Consider the following 21332-nt stretch of genomic DNA (forward strand, 5'->3'; position numbering starts at 1 on the left):
TGATTCATCCGGTAGCCTTCCTTCCCCTAGAGCCAGACATTGATAACTCATGTGGCCAGAATGTTGACCCACCCATCGGAGATGGTTAATCCTGAGAATTTACAGTTCTGTTTTCTTTTCCCCTGTCTAGCTTCTTTATTTTTGTAGACATCAGTTCAGATGCTGCTTGTTTGGGTCAAATTTTCCCAAGTTCTTTTTGCTTCACTGTGAATTCAGACACAAGGTGTGTGTTCCTTCTGTAGTGAATGAAAATGGAGATGAAAAGAGAGGTGCTAAGCATGTATCACTTTTAAACTCCAAAGAGTAAAGTCAAGGTCTGTAGCAGGACTCAGCACACTTTTTCTGTAAGGGACCAGTTAGTGATTATTTTTTATTTGTGGCTCATGCAATCCCTGTCTCAATGACTCAACGCTGCTGTTACAGCATGAAAGCAGCCATAGACAGTATGTAAATGAGCATAGCTGTGTCCAGGTATAGCTTCATTTATGGAGTCAATTTGAATTTCATATAATTTTCACATGTCATGAAATAACCTTTTTTGATTTTTAAAAAATCATTTCAAAATACAAAATCTGTTCTTAGCTCACAGGCCATACAAAAATAGGTGGTGGACCATAATATCCCAACTGCTGGTCTCAGCCTCACTGCTGAAGATAATGAGTAACTGTGCACAAATAGTTGCTTCATCAGTGCTTCCCCAGCTAGGGACAGAGCTACGCTCACCAGTCATTTAGCCTGCTAGGCAGAACTCTGGAATTCTGATTCAACTTCTGCCCTGATGCTTTCCAGCTGTGACCTTGGGCTCTAGTCACACGATATCAGAGTCTCAGGCTGCTTATTTCCAAAACAGTGATACAAAATTTTTTTCTGCCTTCCTCATGGCACTGGTGCGAACCGCATGTGAACATCTTCATAGTCTGATTGCTGGTTTCCTCTGTGACCTCCATTTGCAAAAAGTACATTCACATTTTAATCATCCTTCACCAAACATTTCTGGAAGACCTATTCTATGCCAGTCTGAGCCCTTGGGGATATACAGATGACTGGGAACCAGACCTTGCCCTCACAGCAAAAAAAAAAAAAAAAAAGAGAGAGAGCAAGGGAAAGAGAGAGAAAAAAAACCTAGGAGTTATTGTGGCCCAAGTGTAACAGAGGAGGGATGGAATGAGCAAGGGTGAGAGAGACTAGCTCTGCTGGGATGGAGATGGAGCAGTGGGAGACTCAGCAAAGGTCCCCCAGAGAAAATGCCAACAAAGCAGATCTGGGGAGGAGGGTATCTCAGGATAACTTGCAAAGCATGATGACACGGAGCAGCATAGAGAATTTGGGGAGCTTAAATTACTAAGTATGGGAAGCCCACCATGGGTGAAGGACTCTATCAGGAAAGGAGGCTGGAGAGAGAGGATAGAGAAGGAAGGGAGAACTTTGTGTGCCATGTTAAAGAGTTTGGATTTTTTTTCCCTATAAAGGAAGGAGAGTTATCAAGGGATTTAGTCAGGGTTATAACATGATCAGCTCTGGGCTCTGGAATATTCACTCTGGTGGCAAATGTGGAGGAGGAAATAATTGGGGGGAGGGTAGTGGTGGAGACAAGGGGGCCTCTGTGATAATCCTGATGAGCAATGAAGGGGAGTTAAACTATAGGATAATAGCATTAAGAATAGAAGAACAAAGTACTTTTACAAAATGTGTATATTAAATTAAAAGAATATTTTGAAAGCTGAGCACAGTGGCTCACGCCTACAATCCCTCGGCCTTTGGGGGTCGAGGCAGGTGGATTGCTTGATCCCAGGAGTTAGAGACCAGCCAGGGCAACGTGGTGAAATCCTGTCTTTACAAGAAATATAAAAATTAGCTGGTGTGGTGGCACACGCTTGTACTTCCAGCTACTTGGGAGGCTAAAGTGGAAGGATTGCCTGGGAGGCAGAGGCTGCACTGAGCTGAGGGCGCCACTGCCCTCCAGCCTGAGCAACAAAGTGAGACCCTCAAAAAAATATATATAAATGTATTTTGAAAGCAGAATAATATTATAGACTACACTGGAAAGGCATGGTATTTAAAGGTATTGGATTTTTTCGTAAGTAAATAAAAAGATATACACAGACACGCATACACAAATTGTCAGACCCAAATTCCCTAAGTTTAGGTGTTTGCCTTCAAATTTTCTTCAAATTGGAGAGCCTATACAATTGATGTTGACAAAGTACAATGCTTAAAATTTCTGGGTAACTCATTATAGTTTTGGTATCTAAAGAGGATCATTGACCGAGCTTTCTCAAAGTATTTATTAACAAATGGAAAAGTGTCAGTTTCTGCTGAGACTTTGATGACCCTTTGCTTAAATTTTGGTTCTCCATAGAATACATTTGATTTGTGTTTTTGTTTCAGAAAAACGTCCAAGCGTGAAGGAACCAAATCCAATTTCTCCACGTAAGTCTTTATGCAACTATTTCGAAATAAAACCTCCTGGGCTTTCCTAAGAATGAGTTGGTTAGTGAACATTTGCCAAACTTTGTGTTTTGATAAGGAGACTTCTGCTCTCATTCTCCCTTCCCCCTTCCCCTTTCCCCTTTTTGCTCATATTTTTTCCTTTCCTCTGTCCTTTGTTTATCCCTGCTTTCTTTTTCCCTTTCCACCTTTAACACTTTAAAATATTAATTTGTTGATCCATTGGCATGTATGGCTTGAGTGGGAAGGTAGTAACTTATTTAGAGAGATAAGTTAATGACTTGCATGCTTATGTCTGTTCTGACCTGAAAGTATTCACATACAGCCATGGAAGCGGTTTGCTTTAAGTCTTATCAACAATGTTTATCTGCTCGGAGAAGTAATGCTAAGGGAACTCATTGCTATACTTTCAAGACAATCCGTAGTGCAAGGGCTGGGGGCACCAGGAAGAGCATGTACGAATGAAAGAGAAAGCAACACCAATTGCTACAGAATGAGGGCTTGGAAATTGTCTAGGCCAGTTTCATTGTTTTATGCAGAAGAAAATGCTGACCCAGAAATATTCCTGCCTCATTGGCATTGAGGCAGGACTTGAACCTGGACTTCCCAGCTGTCCACCCACAGCTCTTCTAGATAATGTTGTCTCCTGAGGAGAATTTGTGAATCTGTGCTTTTTTTCCTTTCCTAAGACTCCCAGGATTAGTCTCCATGGCTGACTCTTCACTACATGTAACAATCAGTCTGGAAAGTTCCTTTCACAAAGCGCTTCATAAACCGTTATCTTAAGTGGATTATTATTATTACTTTTTAATTATGGAACAATATGAACTCGAAGAGAGGCACATATGGACACATATCCATCTTTGGAAATTTAGAATAGTTTCACTGAAAACTTGTAATCATGCTCAATTTTTGCATCTGTGGGTATGAAAAGGCAAATCATCTTCTAATATCAGTTGTAAGGACTAGATTAAATAGGCTGAAGGCTTGGTTCAACCTCACCTCCAGGGAGTTCTTCCCACCTCTTCCTCCATCTAGTAGATCTTCATCCGTTTTACACACTCAGGTGTTGACCCTCTGACTTCAGCAGGTGACTGAAGCTATCTGCATTTTTCAGAAGTTAAATGAACACACCAAAGAGTACAGGTCTAAAAGAGTGGGGACCAGAACTTGGGAGTTTGGATCCTTCCAGACTTGTTCTACCATGGCATACTTTCCCCGAGCCTTTGGAGTGCTGGGCTGCTCAAAGGTCACAGGAGTGTATGGCAATCTTCCATGTAAAAAAATAGCTTTCTTTACACTGCAGTGAGTTGAAAGGCAAAGGGATTTAATTTATATAGAGATCACCGGAGTTGCTTCTGACTGGAGCAGAAAGTAGAAATAGTATGATAATGGTGGGGAGATCCTGTATTTCCCACTTACATTCAAAACCCAGAGACCTTAGAAATTGTATTCTACCAAAAACTCCTCTCCCTTGGAAACCAATTTTAACTTTTTATAAGTGACTCAAAGAAGGTAGTTCTCTTAAATGAAAGGAAATGTTCTATTTCTGGGGCCTGGAATTAATTTCAAATATAAAAACCTTTGCCAAATGGAGAAACAATTGGTTCTATTTATATGTTTTGCTGATCATAAAACTGACATCACTCCCCACTGGGAGGTATTTCCGTTCCCCTCATAGAAAGATCACGGTTGGAAAAGTGTTAAAAAGTACGTTGTTTTAAATGACACAATATGAAGCTGTTAAGATTAAGAGTTTAATATGAGATCGGTGAAATGTTATAATCCACAAGAATAGTTTATTTTTACTCTATATTCTCCTTTCTTTCTGTTATCTTCCATACTTGTAAATGTTCACTAAAATGTGTGTATAAAGTATTCTAAGGTGTGTGTTTTCTGTGCAGTGTGTCATTTTTGGAGGTGTTCAGTGAATAAGCAGCAATAAGGCAGATTTTGATCATGGAAGTTCACTTTATTTTCCAAAGCATCTTAACTGAATTTTCAAGCCACCCTCCATTCAAATAGTAGGTCCTCAGAGTGAGACAATGAGATGACAGACTTAAGATTTTACAGAGTTTGCAAATCTGATTTTTTCGTTAGTTTGTTGATCAAAATAAATTGCAAACTGAGAATACCTTGAAAACCTGATCGTTTTATTTCTCCTTTGAAAAAAAAAATGGCAAGTTACAAAATACAGTGTATTTTATTGGAATCTTCATTGCATTCTCAGATTTTATTAGTGCTCAACCTTTATGACAGTGCTTGTGAAACAAATATAAAATTGCAATGTATGATGCAGACTAACCGAAAAGTTGTGTGTATCGGTTTCTCTCCTTTATAGCAATTTTCCATGGTCTGGACACCCTAACCGTGATGGGCATTGCGTTTGCAGCCTTTGTGATCGGAGCACTCCTGACAGGGGCCTTGTGGTACATCTATTCTCACACAGGTTAGTGTGACTGTTGACTATGAGTTGGTGAACAGCTTGTGTTCTTGCCACACAGTAGACACTCAGTGTTTTGTTGGACGAAATCACGAATGAAAGAGAAAGTTCATTCCTACTATTTTTACATTTACATATTTGGCCTAAATTGGGTTTTACAAAAGTATAATTTGCCATAAACAGTGGAAAGAAAAGGAATGTTTAAACTGTTTGTGCTAATTGCAATTGTGATGTTGGTGAAATTTAGCTGCTAATAAAGCTGCTTGGTTGTTAAGAGTTTAAAGTTAATGCAGACAATGTACAGAAATACAAACCATTCTGTCAAAACCAAAGATTTAAGGATAGGCATATAAATTAGAGGAGGTGAAAAAGAAAGCCAAGATTTTATTACCACACCTGCGAAGGTATTGAGCACTGTCCATCAGAGTCCTTAATCAATGACTTAAACCAGATTTTCTCAACCTTTTTTTAACCCATGCTGTGTCTTCTTTGATAAAACATTAAATTGTCATGTTTTTCTTAAAGTTAAATTTTCTAAATAGATTTCCATGAACTGAAAAAATAAAAGTGATGAAACAGAGCACTTCATCTTCAAGCTATTATCCCTCAATCTTCAAAATTCAGATGTGCCCCTCCCTACCAGTCCCAAGGTTGAAACAGAGTGGCCTGATGAGAGAACCTGTTCTGACCCCAATACAGAAAGCAGGCCAGCAAAGGGAGTCTTCAGTGCCATGGAGAAAGAGCAAAAGGATTGCCCTGCTATTGCTTCTTTCTTAGTTTCTTTACAACTATGGGAAGGAGTGACATGCATTTTGAGGCACTCTAGAGAACTAGTTGGTCTTGTTCTTGTTTGTTCTTGGATCCTTGTGGTTTTACACTGTGAACCTAGGTAAACTGTGCTAGATTGATCCATCAGAGGCAAGTGGCAGGCCCAGCTTCTCTGTTTAGAATTTCATTAATTGGGCCGGGCGCGGTGGCTCAAGCCTGTAATCCCAGCACTTTGGGAGGCCGAGGCAGGTGGATCACGAGGTCAGGAGATCGAGACTATCCTGGCTAACATGGTGAAACCCCGTCTCTACTAAAAATACAAAAAACTAGCCGGGCGTGGTGGCGGGCGCCTGTAGTCTCAGCTACTTGGGAGGCTGAGGCGGGAGAATGGCGTGAACCCGGGAGGCGGAGCTTGCAGTGAGCCGAGATCATGCCACTGCACTCCAGCCTGGGAGACACAGCGAGACTCCATCTCAAAAAAAAAAAAAAAAAAAAAAAAAAGAATTTCATTAATTGTCCATTAAACCAATGAATGCCGTGATCTTTGGCTTCCCCTTGGGCCAAGCTGAAAGGATGGCTGATTTAAAGGGGAAGGAAGTACCTACCGAAAGATATTTTGAAGAGTCATATCTTTACCCTGTTGATTGCTAGACAAAACCTCAAGTTGTTGAGAATAAAAGCATGACACAGTAATCCTCGGGTAGTTAAAAGTGTCAGATTCTTTTTCATCAGAATTTTCACTTTAAATACCACATGTCCTGACTGAGGTATTTTAGATTATGCCAGAAGGAGAGGAATGGACTCATCATGCCTAGCATGGGACATTCACCCAAAAGTCAACATCTTGGCAAAAACGTAGAAGACTTTCTAATAGAGGGGCTTTGAGTCCTCAAATGCTTGTTTCTAGTCAGGATACTTTGAGTGAAGTATGTTTATGTGAAAGATTTAAAAATGACTCCTCATAATCCTAGCATTTTGGGAGGCCGGGACGGGAGGATCGCATGAGCCCAGGAGTTCAAGACCAGCCTGGGCAACATAGTGAAACCCTGTCTCTACAAAAACACACAAAAACTAGCATGGCATGGTAATGTGCATCTCTTGTCCCAGCTGCCTGAGGTGGGAGGATCACTTGAGGTTGAGGCTGAAGTGAGCTGTGATGGCACCACTGCACTCCAGCCTGAGCAACAGAAAGAGAAGTTGTCTCAAAATAAATAAGACTCCAGTGTCATTATTCTGAGTATTATATAACCATCTGTGAATCAGTTTAGGAGCATTCTTCCTCATGAACAGTTTATAAACAGACCAGAAAGATAGAATTTAGCAGAGCAGCACTTTAGAGTAAGAATTTTGTCACAGGAATACTGACATGTTCAGATCTCAAGCTAACAGTTCTTTGCAACTTTTCCAACCTCCTGCCTGGCTGAGAGGTGCTAGGGCAGTCGGCAGCATATGTTGTCTGTTGGGAATGAGTTTGAAAGTACTCCAAAAAGACTGGGTCACCCACAGATGTTTACCATGTGCCTGCTCAGCCACTGACTGGCCTTGGTCACACAGCTGCACTCTCAAAGCTAATCTTGGGCCAGGAAGCCAGGTCCAGGCAGAATATAGGGCAACCAAATGACACTCACTACTGGAACACACCCCACTGAAATCCCCCCAGTAATCCAGACTGTTACCCACAGGCAAGCACACAAACCTGACAAAAAGCAAAGCTTGGTTGTATGGCATGTATTCATGCTCATTGAATTTGGAAGTCTGCTGTTACTGATCCTTTTTCCCCTAAGCCAGAGACTTCAGGAGGGCCTTTAAAGTACTGTTCATGTAGAAATAGGTTTGTAAGTAAATTTAAGAAAAATGAAACCAAAGACCTCCCTCCTGTGATGCTTTCCAGCAAAATGAATAACACTGATTCAGAAGGTAAAAGGTTTATAGACACTGTCATTTGGGCTTAAAATCCTTTCACATGACTTATGAGACAGCTTCAAAATTACTTTTTATTAAAAACTGTAGCCTCTGGTTCATTTTATAGATTGCTCTTGAGGAATACGAGCATCACACAAGCATGAAGAAGACTCACTTCAGTACCACATGATAGTTCTTTTCTGGAACCCCTTCAGTTTCTTTTTTTTTTTTTTTTTTTTTTTTGAGACGGAGTCTCACGCTGTTGCCCAGGCTGGAGTGCAGTGGCGTGATCTCGGCTCACTGCAAGCTCCGCCTCCCGGGTTCCCGCCATTCTCCTGCCTCAGCCTCCTGAGTAGCTGGGACTACAGGCGCCCGCCACCGCGCCCGGCTAATTTTTTGTATTTTTAGTAGAGACGGGGTTTCACTGTGGTCTCGATCTCCTGACCTTGTGATCCGCCCGCCTCGGCCTCCCAAAGTGCTGGGATTACAGGCTTGAGCCACCGCGCCCGGCCCCTTCAGTTTCTTACCTGGGTCAGCTAGCAGCAATTTAGATTAATAAGGAAGATTATAATGCAGTGGGCAATGGGGAGAGCTACGATACAAATACTACCTCAGTCCATTCAATTTCAACAATAATTGAAGCTGTGGAACTCACAGATCGTATATGCTGTATTTGGGGGTTCAGATAGCATCTGCCTCTGTGTGAAAAACAATCCTTAATTTGAATGACTTTCCCTTTGTTTACGCTTTCCATTCCATGTGCAGCACAGAGCACAAAACCAAGTCACAAATTTGGATTGTGGATATCTACTTACATACCTGGAATGTGTGTTAGCCTACAAAGACGGGGTTCCCGCTTTATCATAGGACAACTCTGGGCACAATAAGAGATATTCCCTTGAGGCTGGATTAATTCTGTTTGGAAAACTCCATTCCTAAAACTTACACTCTCTCCTAAGATGCTGTAGAGAGGAGGGGTGCTTGGGGGCTGAAATGGTGCTGGAACCATAGAATCTTCATGCTCCTAGGGACCCTACCTAGTTCAGGGATCCCTAAGTTCTAGTCCATGAAGTCCCTAAAATCACATGCAAAATCATATCTGGTTTTTTCTTGAAGGGAGGAACAAATGCTTTTATTTTTATTTTCTAGTAAAACATTTTAGCTTTATTAAAGTAGTACATGCAAGTAGCTTAAAGGTTGAAATAATCCTACAAGACTTGTTATGAAAAAAATCAAACCCCTACTGCCCCACCTTCTTAACTCACTCCCCAGAGCATTCTTTTTGACACTTAGCTCATCCTTTTGGATGTTAATCCATACTTCTAAATACCACGAGTATATTGCTGCTTTTTGACTTTGCAGGTTTAGACCTTTTTTGTAGACCCCCTGTTATGGAAAATGTCCCCTTCCCCCGCCATCCTCTTAATAGAAATATGCTGACATTTTGGTTAGATCAGCATTTACTGTTTACATTATTATGACTACCTAAATGCTAATCACAGTTAACTCATGTATAATATCCTGCATGACTTTTAATTTTCCCTAGAATTATTATCTTTCCCCACCCTACCCCATTAGCTTAATTTTCTTTTCTTTTCTTTTTTTTTTTTTTGAGATGGAGTCTTACTCTGTCACCCAGGCTGGAGTGCAGTGGCGCAATCTTGGCTCACTGCAAGCTCCGCCTCCCAGGTTCACGCCATTCTCCTGCCTCAGTCATTAGCTTAATTTTCTGTATATTTATCATTATTTCTTCTGCTGACCCTGCCAGCTGTCTCAATCTCCTTTTAATACATTGAGACATATGGAATGTTCTACTGATTCCTTTTCTTCAGCTCTTTCCTGGAGCCTCTGACTTGCTCCTATCTGAACCAGTTCCCTCCATTTCTGGACGCTGCTGTCTTCCTATGATCTTCTTCACTACCATTCTGTGCATTCCGTTCGCTTCTCTTTTGAGTTGTGGATGTCCTGTGTCATGTATCTCCTGCCTTTCTTGTTCCTGGTTTAAAGTGTACATAGGAGGCAAATGTTTTTCACACCTTGCATGTCTGAAAATATCCTCGTTTAACAGAAACACCTGGTAGATAGTTTGGCAGGGTATAGAATGTTAGATTATAGACACTTTTTCCTTTGGACTTTTGAAAGCCCTCCTCATTGTCTTCTAGCTCTGAGGATTGCTGTTGAGAAGTTCAGAGCTGTGCAGATTCCTGATCCCTTTTGCATATGACCTGTTTTTCTTTCTGGAAGAAATTTTACAGTGATATCTCTTGAGTTAGATGTATCTTCATACGTTGTGCTGGTCAATAATTGGGCCCTTTCAGTTTAGAAACTCCTGTCTTTCGGTGCTAAGAGTTTTTAAAATGATTTATTTTTTTTCTCACCCCCTTTTTTCTGTTTTCTCTCATTTTAGAAATCATTTTATTTATTTGAAAGTTGAACCTCTTGTCCTTTAATTTTCCTTTCTTCCCTGTTTTCCATCTTTCTACTTTCTTTATTTTCTGGGAGTTTTTCTCATCTTTATCTTTCAGTTATCTACTGAGTTTTTAATACTGGCTTCAAATTTTTTAATTCCAATAACTTTTTTCCTATGAATTTCTTTTCCTTAAAAAAAAAAGGTTCTATTCTTGTTTCATGGGTACAGTATCATCTGAGAATATTAATATAGGATTATTTAAGAATAAGGAAACGCTAAACTGTGGGTGCGACGTATTGATTGTGAACTTCCTTAGGGTGATCTGACTGGGCCATGTTATTGATGAACCCCTGATATCTCATCATCAGATCTTTCCTCTTTAGCTCATCAGGCTTCCATAAAATATGTTTTTCTGTTTCCTACTTGAAAGGTATAGGACTGGCTGTTGAAAGACCTTTATAATGGGCATTGATTAAAATAGACTGACATGGCAACAAATTATATTTGGCAAGTAGACACCAGAAAGCAAATATCCAGACTTCCTGCCCAGGGTATAGTCCTGGCACTTTTCCCAAATGCAAATAATCAAGCGCATGGCAACTTCTACAGGAGACAAATTTGTTACATAGTTACAGTCAGGACAGGAACCCTACTTTCTTGATTCAGAGTTTCACTGTTGCTAGATGAGGCAAGGCCATCTTGCTTTATCTCTTTTTAGGCTGAGCAAAAGAAGCCCAGGTGAGCCAAAATATGTATTAACATATATTTGCTGAGTCCCCCCCTTTTGAATGTGGTACTGTTGCCCTCAAATGTGCCTGGTGTTGATCATTCCTGGAACCTTCAGTTTCCTCCTCTTAAGAGAGTAAACTTCCCCTCTTCTTCCTGGATTAGGAAGGGCAGATCTCAGCGCAGTGGAGTGAGGGAGGAAATGCAGAAAACTATTCTGCTTCTCATGTAGTTCAGCCAACCCCTCTTGCTTATAGCCATATATTCAAGAGAGGTTTCCAGAGGTGCCTAATGCCACCATTCCCTTAGTTTTTTAAGGGTTCGGTGACATAAATTGGTTGTTTCTCAGTTTTTCCCACTGTTGGCTTAGGTTTCAGCTCTCTTGAGTCTGCCAAGTCAGTTGCCACTCACTCATTTCCTCACCAGCTTCCAATATTTTATTGTTGTTATCTTTACTTTTGTTATCTTTGTTCTCATGTGTTTATGCCTTTAAAAATCCATTTACTGTCATTGTGGTAAGATTTGGGAAAGGAATGCAAGTCAGTGACTTTAAATGCACTATCTCTATGCAAAGTCGTACCCTTGCTTTTTGTTTGTTTGTTTGTTTTTTGTTTTAAATCAGTTTCGTAAAGGGAGTCCTTGGAAAATTATTAGTCTGCATCAACATTTCCTTTTTATATAGCGAGAAAATTGAGCCCAGAGAACTGATGTGACCAGCTCAAAGTTACACAGGCACAGCAGTCAGGACTGGAACCTTGCTTTCTTGATTCAGAGTTCACTCTTCTTGTCTCTTGCTATTGTGTTATTACAAATTCAAAGGTCATGTAGCCATAATCTTTTTATCTTCCTTCTGCTTATTAGATAATAAACATTAATTAGCAAGTATTTTAGTTTTTCTTTTTGCCTCTGTTTAGTATCAGCTAAATTTTTTTGGTTTGTTCACTCATTTATTCGTTCTTTCACTCACTTATTCAATGGATTTTTTAAGCTGTTGTTAAATGCCAACACTATTCTAGGCACTGGTAAAATAGCCATGAGCAACACAAAGTCCTTGCTGTCGTGGAGTTCCCATATATTCAGAGGAAGAGAATAACCAAACAGACTGATTATAAGCAGATTGGCTCGAGCAGAAACCCAGCTACAGGCACACATGCCAACCTTTAGGAAAGCAATGACCTGATGAACTCTGTCAGAAAAATGGAGAACTGACAAGGGAAGTCTCACTGGAGAAGGAAGAAGTGTTTCTAAGCTGAAGAATTAAGTTTTCTATTAACCTCTCATGGAAACTGAGGGGAGGGTGTGAAGAAGGGGGAAAGGTATGAATGGCCAGATGCTCTGGGAGGTACTTTGTTTTTTGAGAGAAAAAGACACACAAACAGACACCAGGAAAGCAGAAGGCATTCATCTTAACCTCTGTGTTTAATGGTTTTATAAAATAATGATATGAGCATTTGAGTGAAAAGAGAGTGGAGCCTGCCTTCTTCATAGTCACATTGGGATTTCCATCTGTTCCAGCTGCATCTGTCTGATCCCTGGGACTTGGTCTCTTGCCTCCTACCTTATCACACCTTAGCCTATCTTCTTGCTGTTTCTCTTTTCATCGGGCTACGCTTGGGAACCTGGAGAAACCGCAGGCCTCTGAACACATTGGCACCTCTAGAGCTGCTCCTAAAGAAAACCTCTTACCTGACTCGGGTGGACTTTTGGGTATGCGCTTGACTTTTGCTTTAAGAACACATGGTGTGTTCTGTGGAGGGCTGTTGAAAACTGCCCGATGAGTTGGGACGGGCACACCTAATTCAAAACCTCAGCATTTTATTATGCTGTGTGAAACAGTGTTCCTTCCACTCTTAGATTTTTTTTTCTGCTTACACATCAGAGCAGCCTTAAAGTTGAAAAAGCTTTTATTGCGCATTTCTTGTTTTAAGTACGCTCACCCTGATAACCCTGTGAAGTAGCGATTATCTCTTTGTTGACTAAAGGGAAACACAACTAACACACCTGCTGAGGTAGCAAGTCTAGCCATTGAACAAACCACAGCTTCAAGTCCAGTTTCTGACTCGGGTTGTAGTGATAGCTATGGGGGACAGCCTTCCTCCTCCACCTGGCTTTTCTTCTTCTTCTTAGTTATTATCAGACTTTGCATCCTATTCAGGGGCCACAGAGGCAAGGAAGATACCACAGAAAACCAAAGTCTGTATACAAACAGGTTGGCCACACTGCAGGAATATAGAAAGAAAGTAGTAGGCAGGACACTGTGAAAAACTTTAATTCTTGATATAGTCTTTTCCCCGTGACTTCTAATAACATCTAACTCACCCCTCCTGGAGAATTTTGCTGCAAAAGAAGAGTCTTTCGCTTGGAGACTGGGGAGGAATGAAATTTGAAAATGATAAAAAGTGATTGAAGACTTCTCTAAATTAAAGGTAGTATCATTCACTCTGCTTAAAGAGTGAGCTTGTGAATTAATTACAGTTAGGATATCAAGAAACTGAGACATTAATTAATACAAAATTGCATGCAACACATAGACCTAGAAGAAAATATCTTTGTTTTCTTTCTAGCATCAAGGAATATTAAATCTAAAGTACCCCCAGGTATATGGTTTTCAATCCTATGGTTAAATATCTCCTGAGAAGGAGATTCTATAAATTCCCTCTATAACTAACCAATCCTCATAATCAGCAAGTTCTTTTCTGACCTAAATCCCTATTCCTGCCATTTAAACTCATTTCCTCATGTTCTGCCCTCCAGGGAGATAAAGAACAGCTGTCTGCTCCTCTTTGTAATAATCCTCATGGACAGTGTTTGCAATAGTCTCCTTTGCCCTAAATACCAAGCTTCGCCTCACCTTTCTTTTTAACTCTTCTGTTGTTTCCCCACAGAGTCCTCCAGTGCTATTCACATCTTTCCTGAATAGTTTCTTCCCCAGGACCTGCCATGGTGAAAGACTTAGAAATAAGAATCCAGTTGTAATATAGATGCCAAAGAGGTAGCAGGAAGTCAGATCTGGACAACTCCATGCCATGCTAAAGAAATAAAACATTCTCCATTAAGAAATGGTTTTTTTTTTTTTTTTGGTGTGGGGTTTTTTTTTTTTTTTTTTTTCTGCTTCTATTTTTCTATTTTTCTTTTTTTCCCCCTGTAGAGACAGGTCTCTCTATGTTGCCTAGGTTGGAGTGCAGAGGCTCTTCACAGGCGAGATCATAGCTCACTGCAGTCTCTAACTCCTGGCCTCAGGAGATCCTCCCCCTTCAGCCTCCTGAGTAGCTGGCACTGTAAGTGACCGCACCTGGCTTTTTCTATTTCTTAAGGCATCTCTGGCAGTATCTAGGCCCAGCCATAGCTAACTGTGAGATGAGCGGAATTAATGCTTAGTATCCTTATCCTTAGTGTACCCTCCTCCTTGAGAGTATGTCAGACACCAAATTCCTCTCTCCCCTACTCACTCTCCCTCCTCTCCAATCTCTGTTCCCTCAGTGTGGTTTGAGATTTTAGGAGGAAAGCATGAAGACTGAATACATTTCCTCTGCTGGCCAAGTTTGATATTTATTTACGAGCAAGGCGCCCTCCTTGATTTTCTTAGATGTGTTAATTGGGCCTAGTCTGCTTAGCCACGAGGTCCTCCCTGCCCATTTCCTTTAGGAGCAGCCTGGTTATATTTGTCACCCAAGGGATGTTTTAGAGAAAGTTAGTGCTCTACAAAATCAGAGACCACTGCAGTGGAGAGCAGACAGCCAAAAGACCCATCTCAGAAAACCCGGGGGTCTCTGTTGGCCCATTAAGTAGAAGCACCTGCACATTCAACTTTCTTCCTCATGGTGAATTTTTCTGTAGCATCACTTCCATTTGACAGTGAAAAAACTTTTTCTTAATTCTGTCAAAAGGTAAGAGTTTTTTGTTTGTTTGTTTTGTTTTTTTGAGATGGAGTCTCACTCTGTCACCAGGCTGGAGTACAGTGGCGTGATCTTGGCTCACTGCAAGCTCCGCCTCCTGGGTTCACGCCATTTTCCTGTCTCAGCCTCCCAAGTAGCTGGGACGACAGGTGCCCACCACCCCACCTGGCTAATTTTTTGTATATTTAGTGGAGACGGGGTTTCACTGTGGTCTCGATCTCCTGACCTCATGATCCGCCCGCCTCGGCCTCCCAAAGTGCTGGGATTACAGGCGTGAGCCACCACACCCAGCCGGTAAGAGTTATTTTTAAAACATGGTTATATTGAGAAACCTTGCATCTTACATGTGAAAATAGCCACAGAAGTGGAAAGGATGGTCTGAAGAGGGGACTTTCAATATTTCCCAGCAGATTCTCAGATTCACCTTGGCCCATTATTGGATCAAAGTCAATATAATATTGGGTTAACTTGACTTATCCAGCTGGTGAGATGTATCCTGCAGTCTCGAGTGCAGAGGCGTCTTTGTTTGTTTGGGGTTTTGCTCTGGAGTGTTTTGCATCACCAGAACAAGAGTTTCCAAAGCTCGGGAAGTTGAAGGTCTCTTTAATAGGCACTGATGAAAATAAACTGACATGGCAACAAATTATATTTGGCAAATAGACGTCGGAAAGCAGATATTCAGGCTTCCTGGGCAGGGCATAGTCCTGGCACTTTTCCTGAATGTGAATAATCAAGCACAGGGCAACTCCTGGAGGAGCAAACTTGCTCCCTATTGCTAGATGAAGCAAGGCCTTCTTACTTTTTTACCTGCTATTGGGCTGAGCAGACAAAGCCCAGGTGAGCCAAAGAAGAAAAAGATGGAGTTGCCTCCTGCTTTTCAGATGTATCCTTATTTAAATAGGAAAATGTAAGTTTAAAATGTGGTTCATGCATAGCCACCTTAGTCCTTCTAATTGATTATGTGAGGATCTAGCTGGGTATGGACCAACATGTGGTTTGTAAGGGAGTTGAATTCGTAAAGCATATCTAGAGTTGTTTGGGTCTCTGGAGGTTTTTTGTTTTTGTTTTGACATCAGGATAGTTAAGAGATTTGATTCCCTTCTAGAAATAAAGCTTCTACTCTGGGGAAAGTGAATTTTTGGCAGAAAGTTATTGCCATGGGGGCAAATTTCCCCACCCTTAGTTATACACACACACGAAGAGTAGAGGGCAGTGCTGGGGAGCGTCCAAAACATAGGTTTCCAAAAAAGTCAAAAGCAGTGTTTCAGCTGGGCATGGTGAAATCACGCCTGTAATCCCAGCACTTTGGAAGGCCGAGGTGGGCAGATCATGAGGTCAGGAGATCGATACCATCCTGGCTAACACAGTGAAATCCTGTCTCTACTAAAAATACCAAAAATTAGCCAGGCATAGTGGCACGTGCCTGTAGTCCCAGCTACTCGGGAGGCTGAGACAGGAGAATTGCTTGAACCTGGGAGGTGGAGGTTGCAGTGAGCCAAGATCACGCCACTGCATTCCAGCCTGGGGGACAGAGCGAGACTCCGTCTCAAAAAAAAAAAAAAAAAAAAAGGCAGTGTTTCTCCGCTTCTCAGGAATATTGACCCCAGTTCCCTATCCATCCCGCCAATCCCAGAAGAAAAGATAATTAGAGGAAGTGCAACAAGGGCCAAACTTACAACAAGCACATAAATACTTTGAGGTTGATGCAAAAGTGTGTATAACTGTGTGGTTCATGAAAGGGGTGACAGGAAAAGCTGTAACCAGACCCAGGGACATGAGCCAGTTCTACATTTTGCAGAACTGCTTTTTTCACAGAGGCTTTTGAGGGGCCCCAGAAAGAGAATGGAAGTAATGGGGCCAAGTTCCTGCACTGGAGGGCAGGGCCTTTCCTTGAGTGTTTTGTTTTAATGAAGCAGCTGGGAGGGTTGCTTATCTCCGGCTGATAGATGTGTATTTCAGCATGACAGGAAAGAGGAGGCTCATTCATCAACAGGCCTGGCCCTCTGGGGTTTCCCACATTGAAGGAGGGGATGCTGCTTACAAGAAGTTTATGAAGCTTATGCTCTGACTTTTCAAAGTAAATGCAGTGTTTTTTATTGGAGAGCCCTGATCACTTTTCCCTACCTAGAGCCATTTTTTGAGGGTTGCACTGAGGCCAGTTTTGCCGAAGAGAAGACTAACTCTAGGGCCTTTTGCACTGTTAAATGCAAACCATGTGTGTGACTTGAGGTTTCCTTCCTCTCCAAAGCACTGCACATTTGGCACGATGAATGGCTTTAACTAAAATGCAGTGGGGTATGTAATGAAAAGTGGGATGCTTAAAGTGTTAGGAGATACTCACACTGCACCCCACAGGGAACCTCAGTGGGGAAGAGAGGCCATTCGCTGGCAACTGCAGTCCCCATTTGCAAACAGCTAAACCCCTTCCCCAAAAGGTTTTTCCAATAGCAGCTGTCCCCCACCCCAATTTCTCAGGTAATTTATCTGTTTGGCACACAAGGCTCTCTCTACTGTAGCTAGGACAAAGTCTATATTTCACTCGTTTTTAACAAGTGCATTCAGAACAAGGCTACCAAACTTCCAAGGTTCTCTTAACTACAATTTAAAGGTCACACCCTCCAAATCCTACAATATCTTAATGAGAGAAGACGGACAGTGTTTCCTGAATACAGGTGCTGGTCAGTTGCCAGTTCACACAGACCAAGTGGTGGTGTTTTCATCAAAGGTTGTAGACCCTGAAATTCAGGGACTTTGTCATCAACTGTCAGAGGTCTTAGCCACTAGAGCTGCCTGTCAGTCAGCTGTCGTCTTTTTCCTATTCATGATGTTTTAAAAATAAAACAACAAATAGCAAAACCTTGTTTTAGAAGGTATTCCAGCCATCTAGGATCTAGTCTAGTTGCTTCTGTCCCTGGTTGAGAAAAACATCGGTTAAAATGGCAAATGCGGAATAAATGGTCTTTTCAGGAATGCACATACATAATACGCGTCTTTCTCTGACTCTACCTTTTCTTTATTAACTGCAGGGGAGACCGCAGGAAGGCAGCAAGTCCCCACCTCTCCGCCAGCCTCGGAAAACAGCAGTGCTGCCCACAGCATCGGCAGCACGCAGAGCACGCCTTGCTCCAGCAGCAGCACGGCCTAGCCCAACCCAGCCCAGCCCAGCCCAGCCCAGCTACTGCCAAGGGCAGGACCAATGACTGAGCCTCATGTCCAGACTCAGAGGGCTGGATTTTGGTTCCCTTGTAAAGACAGAATGAATTTCAGTATAAAGATCACCCATTGTATTCACCCCACACCCAGGGCTAATATAAACATGACCCTGGGCTTCTGTACCACACTAGAATTCATGTGAGAAAGCTAAAATGGTGGTCTTCTCCACCAGCCCCTCACAGGCTTGGGGGTTTTCAATGTGAAACACATGCCAGTTTTTAAAATGCTGCTTTGTCCAGGTGAGAACATATAATTTGGGGCCCTGAGTTTTACCCAGACTCAAGGAGTTGGTAAAGGGTTAATAGCCAGATAGTAGAACCAGTGAGGAGATGCGGCCAAAGATTCTTTATATCTGAACCAAGATGTAAAACAAGAAATGGCTTTGAGGCTTTCTAAGCGTTCCTCCTGTCTAATTCGCACCTTCGTCTGGATGCACGCTTCTGACTTTGCTGCCACACCCTGTGGGGTCTGATGTGTCCCTTGATGGGTGCTGCCCTCAGGGACTGCACCCTGACAAGTGTCAAGGCAACATTCCTTTCTTATGCCCTGGGCCAAAACCAATGCTAATGACCTTATCTGCTTCCTGTTTCTTCCCATACTTGCATACACCACTGCAAAATGTCTTAATGCAAATGTTGTATTTCTTACAAGCCTACAGAAATTGAAAACGACCAAAATCAGGAACCACAGATTTGTGCCCATTCCTAATATTTTCTTCTGACAAATTAATGTATAAATTGAGGTGAAATTCAGTTATAAAATCAAGGAGAAATTTGCACAGTGATATATTTCTATGTGTATGCAAGTACAAGTATATAATATGTCATCTGGCACATTCATTTTCTCAGCTGGAGAAAATTTGAAAATGTCCTTATGCTTTTAGAGTTGCAACTTATTCTTAAGTATATTTGCTAGGGTGAGTGTTTCCACTCAAAACATGTCAACTTAAAAAAAAAAAAATAGGCCCTTTTATAAAAACCAAACTCTAGCAAGATGCAAATGTATGGCAAATCCTGTTGGTCTCCAGTTGGTTATCCGAATAGTGTTGCCAATTCCACCAAGACAGTGCTGAGATTGGAAAAGGGCACGTATTTGGATTGCCTTACTTCTCTTGCCTTAAATATATCCCAAACTCAAAAAGGGCTTGAGGGGAATTTCATTAAATGGAATAATAAGATGCCACTTTGCAGCTAAAATAAGCTCAGTGATACCTCTATGTTTAAAAAAAAAAAAAAAAAAAAAAAAAAAGCGAGAGAGAATGCCAGAGGGAAATTATCATGCTAAATTATTTTACTGCTGAAGATAGCTTCATTGCAAATTATTCTTTTTCCAGAATTCCCCCAAACAACTTAGAATTCCATAAGTAGAACAAGTTAGATTCTGCCCCCAAAATATTCTTAAGCAAATCCCACTGCCCTTAAAATAAGGAAGTTATGCCTGGTTGTCTGTGAATGGAACCTCAGTAGGAAATGCTGATGAAGCTTAAAACCTTAGGGCAATGTCTACACGGGAAACAAGTATGTGGAAATTGACAATCATTTTTACCAAATCGTTGAGTAATAATCTGACTAACCTAATAGATATAGACATTCAATAAGGAAAATTTTAACCAAAACAGATTACTTTAGGGCTGAGATTTCCAGGCTATCTACATTGATCTACTGAAAAGTTTCCAGATTTCCATATACAAAGGAAGAAGACATGAGTTTAGAGAATTTTTTTCCTTTAATTTTTTTTTTTTAACAAAAGGGTATCAGAGTAGAGGACCTAGATTACGCTACCTGTGTTTGAAAATAATGCGCTTTGCCTAACCTTCAGTGGAATGTATTGTTTTAGCATATTCTATGTATAAAAAAGTTTAAAGATGTCTTCAAAGAAGACTAGAGTCTTTAAGTCACTTATAGCTATATTTTACTACAAAATCTGTGTATAAAGATATATTTAAGTGTTTTAGATAAATTTAAGTTACTCCATATGAAATGTTTAATTTCAGCTACTGTGAATTCTTTTGATCAGTCCTTTGCTTTTTTAAAAAACCCTTTCCATCTTGTTAAAAAGAAAATTAGCTATTAGGAGATATTAAAAGATCGATGTCTTAGAAGGGCAGAGTTAAAACCTTCTGTAATATATTTAAATATATATTTTTAAGAGAGATGCTACATTGCCAATGATTTTATAAATAATTTAAAATTAATTTACAAATTTATAGATGCAAACCAAAAGATTTTTTTAAAAGAGAGAGAGAGGAAAAAAATCACCTTTTATTTGTTTGGGTCTCATTGTCAGAAGTATTCTCCAGATCAAGAAATCTGTGTCAATAAAACCTAATCTCATATTGGGAGAGTGAATGTTGTTAAGTATTTCTGAAATGTTTCTAAAAAATGAACATTAAAAAAATAAGGTATTTTCTCCCTAGCTTCTCATTGCCGTATTTCTAATTGCTTCACACTTTACAGTTTTAATACAAAGTACAAGCTCTACTTTTATAACATGTTCTACAAGTTTCTTTAAAAGTATTGTTGTATTTCAGCTGAACTCTTCTATCTGCAGTCTTTTGTTATTTCTGCAGGCTACACCCTTAATTTGCAGAGGCCATTTTGTTTTGTTTGTTTGATGCTGAAGCTGTTGTTGAAATGCCCTAAACTCCAAGGCAGATTGTCTGTATAATACGCTATAGCTTTTCACCATGTGGTGTTTACCAGCTGTTACTCTGTATTTTAAAAAGCCAGAGATTTCTTCTGTCTAAACTGTTTCTATAGCATTTTCTAAACAAAAAAAAAAAAAATGGTTTTTTCCTTATCTTGGAATAAGATTGTAAATCCATTTCTTGCGTGTGTTCTTAGTGGGCATGATTGTGTGTGTGTGTGGGGTGCTCACACGCGTGCCAGTCTTTTTGTACTGTAACTACCTCATGGTTCGAATGATTGTACTGCTGGTTGTGTTAACAGAGCACATTTTGTTGGGTGAATCCTATGTGATTTTTTTCATGTTTGTTTTATCTGGGGTGGTTCATGAAACTGACAGATGTTTTTCTAAAAAGGACTATTATCAGTTTCCAAATACAATACTTCTCTCTTCTGGTTTTTCCTGAATGAGCCTGATTTTGTTGCTGGTTTTTATCATCTATGAGGGTAAAAAGAGTACCCTTAAAATCCCTGTGGCCAGTTTGAACACCCCTATTGTATTCTTTTCTCTGTTCAGTGTGTCAGCTATTTTGTGAAGATGCTTAGATGTATAGTTTTGATAACCACAGTTTTAAGTCTTTTATCTGTGCATAATAAAAAGATATATATCAATTATTAATATGTGTCTTGTCTTGTCATCATTAAATTCTACCCTCAGGCTGATGTAACTTTTTTCACTGTGACTTTCTTCTGAATGTATTGTCTGCTCCAACTGTGTTGATGAGGAAGAGGGAGGAGAAAGGCTGAGGTGCAGAGCAGAGGGAAGGGCATACGGACTATAAGAAGAGTGCAGTGGGAGCTGTCGCTCTTCTCAGAGAAACGTGGCAGGGGACTTGGAAGTG

The 21332-nt window shown here is 40.7% G+C and overlaps 1 protein-coding gene across 2 annotated transcripts in view; it reads left to right on the top strand.

Annotated features, from left to right (window-relative positions):
- TGFBR3 (transforming growth factor beta receptor 3) overlaps window positions 1-21109 on the top strand; it is a 206181-nt gene extending 185072 nt beyond the window's left edge. For both annotated transcript variants that reach the window (XM_001098281.4, XM_015144723.3), the window contains exons 15-17: window positions 2389-2430; window positions 4790-4897; window positions 17620-21109. In XM_001098281.4, coding sequence (XP_001098281.3) covers window positions 2389-2430; window positions 4790-4897; window positions 17620-17738 — 269 coding nt within the window. In that variant the 3' untranslated portion in view covers window positions 17739-21109. The remainder of the gene's footprint in view (window positions 1-2388; window positions 2431-4789; window positions 4898-17619) is intronic.
- Window positions 21110-21332: the final 223 nt, after the last annotated feature.

This window comes from Macaca mulatta, chromosome 1 (genome assembly GCF_049350105.2).
Source record: "Macaca mulatta isolate MMU2019108-1 chromosome 1, T2T-MMU8v2.0, whole genome shotgun sequence".
Classification (NCBI taxonomy): Eukaryota; Metazoa; Chordata; class Mammalia; order Primates; family Cercopithecidae; genus Macaca; species Macaca mulatta.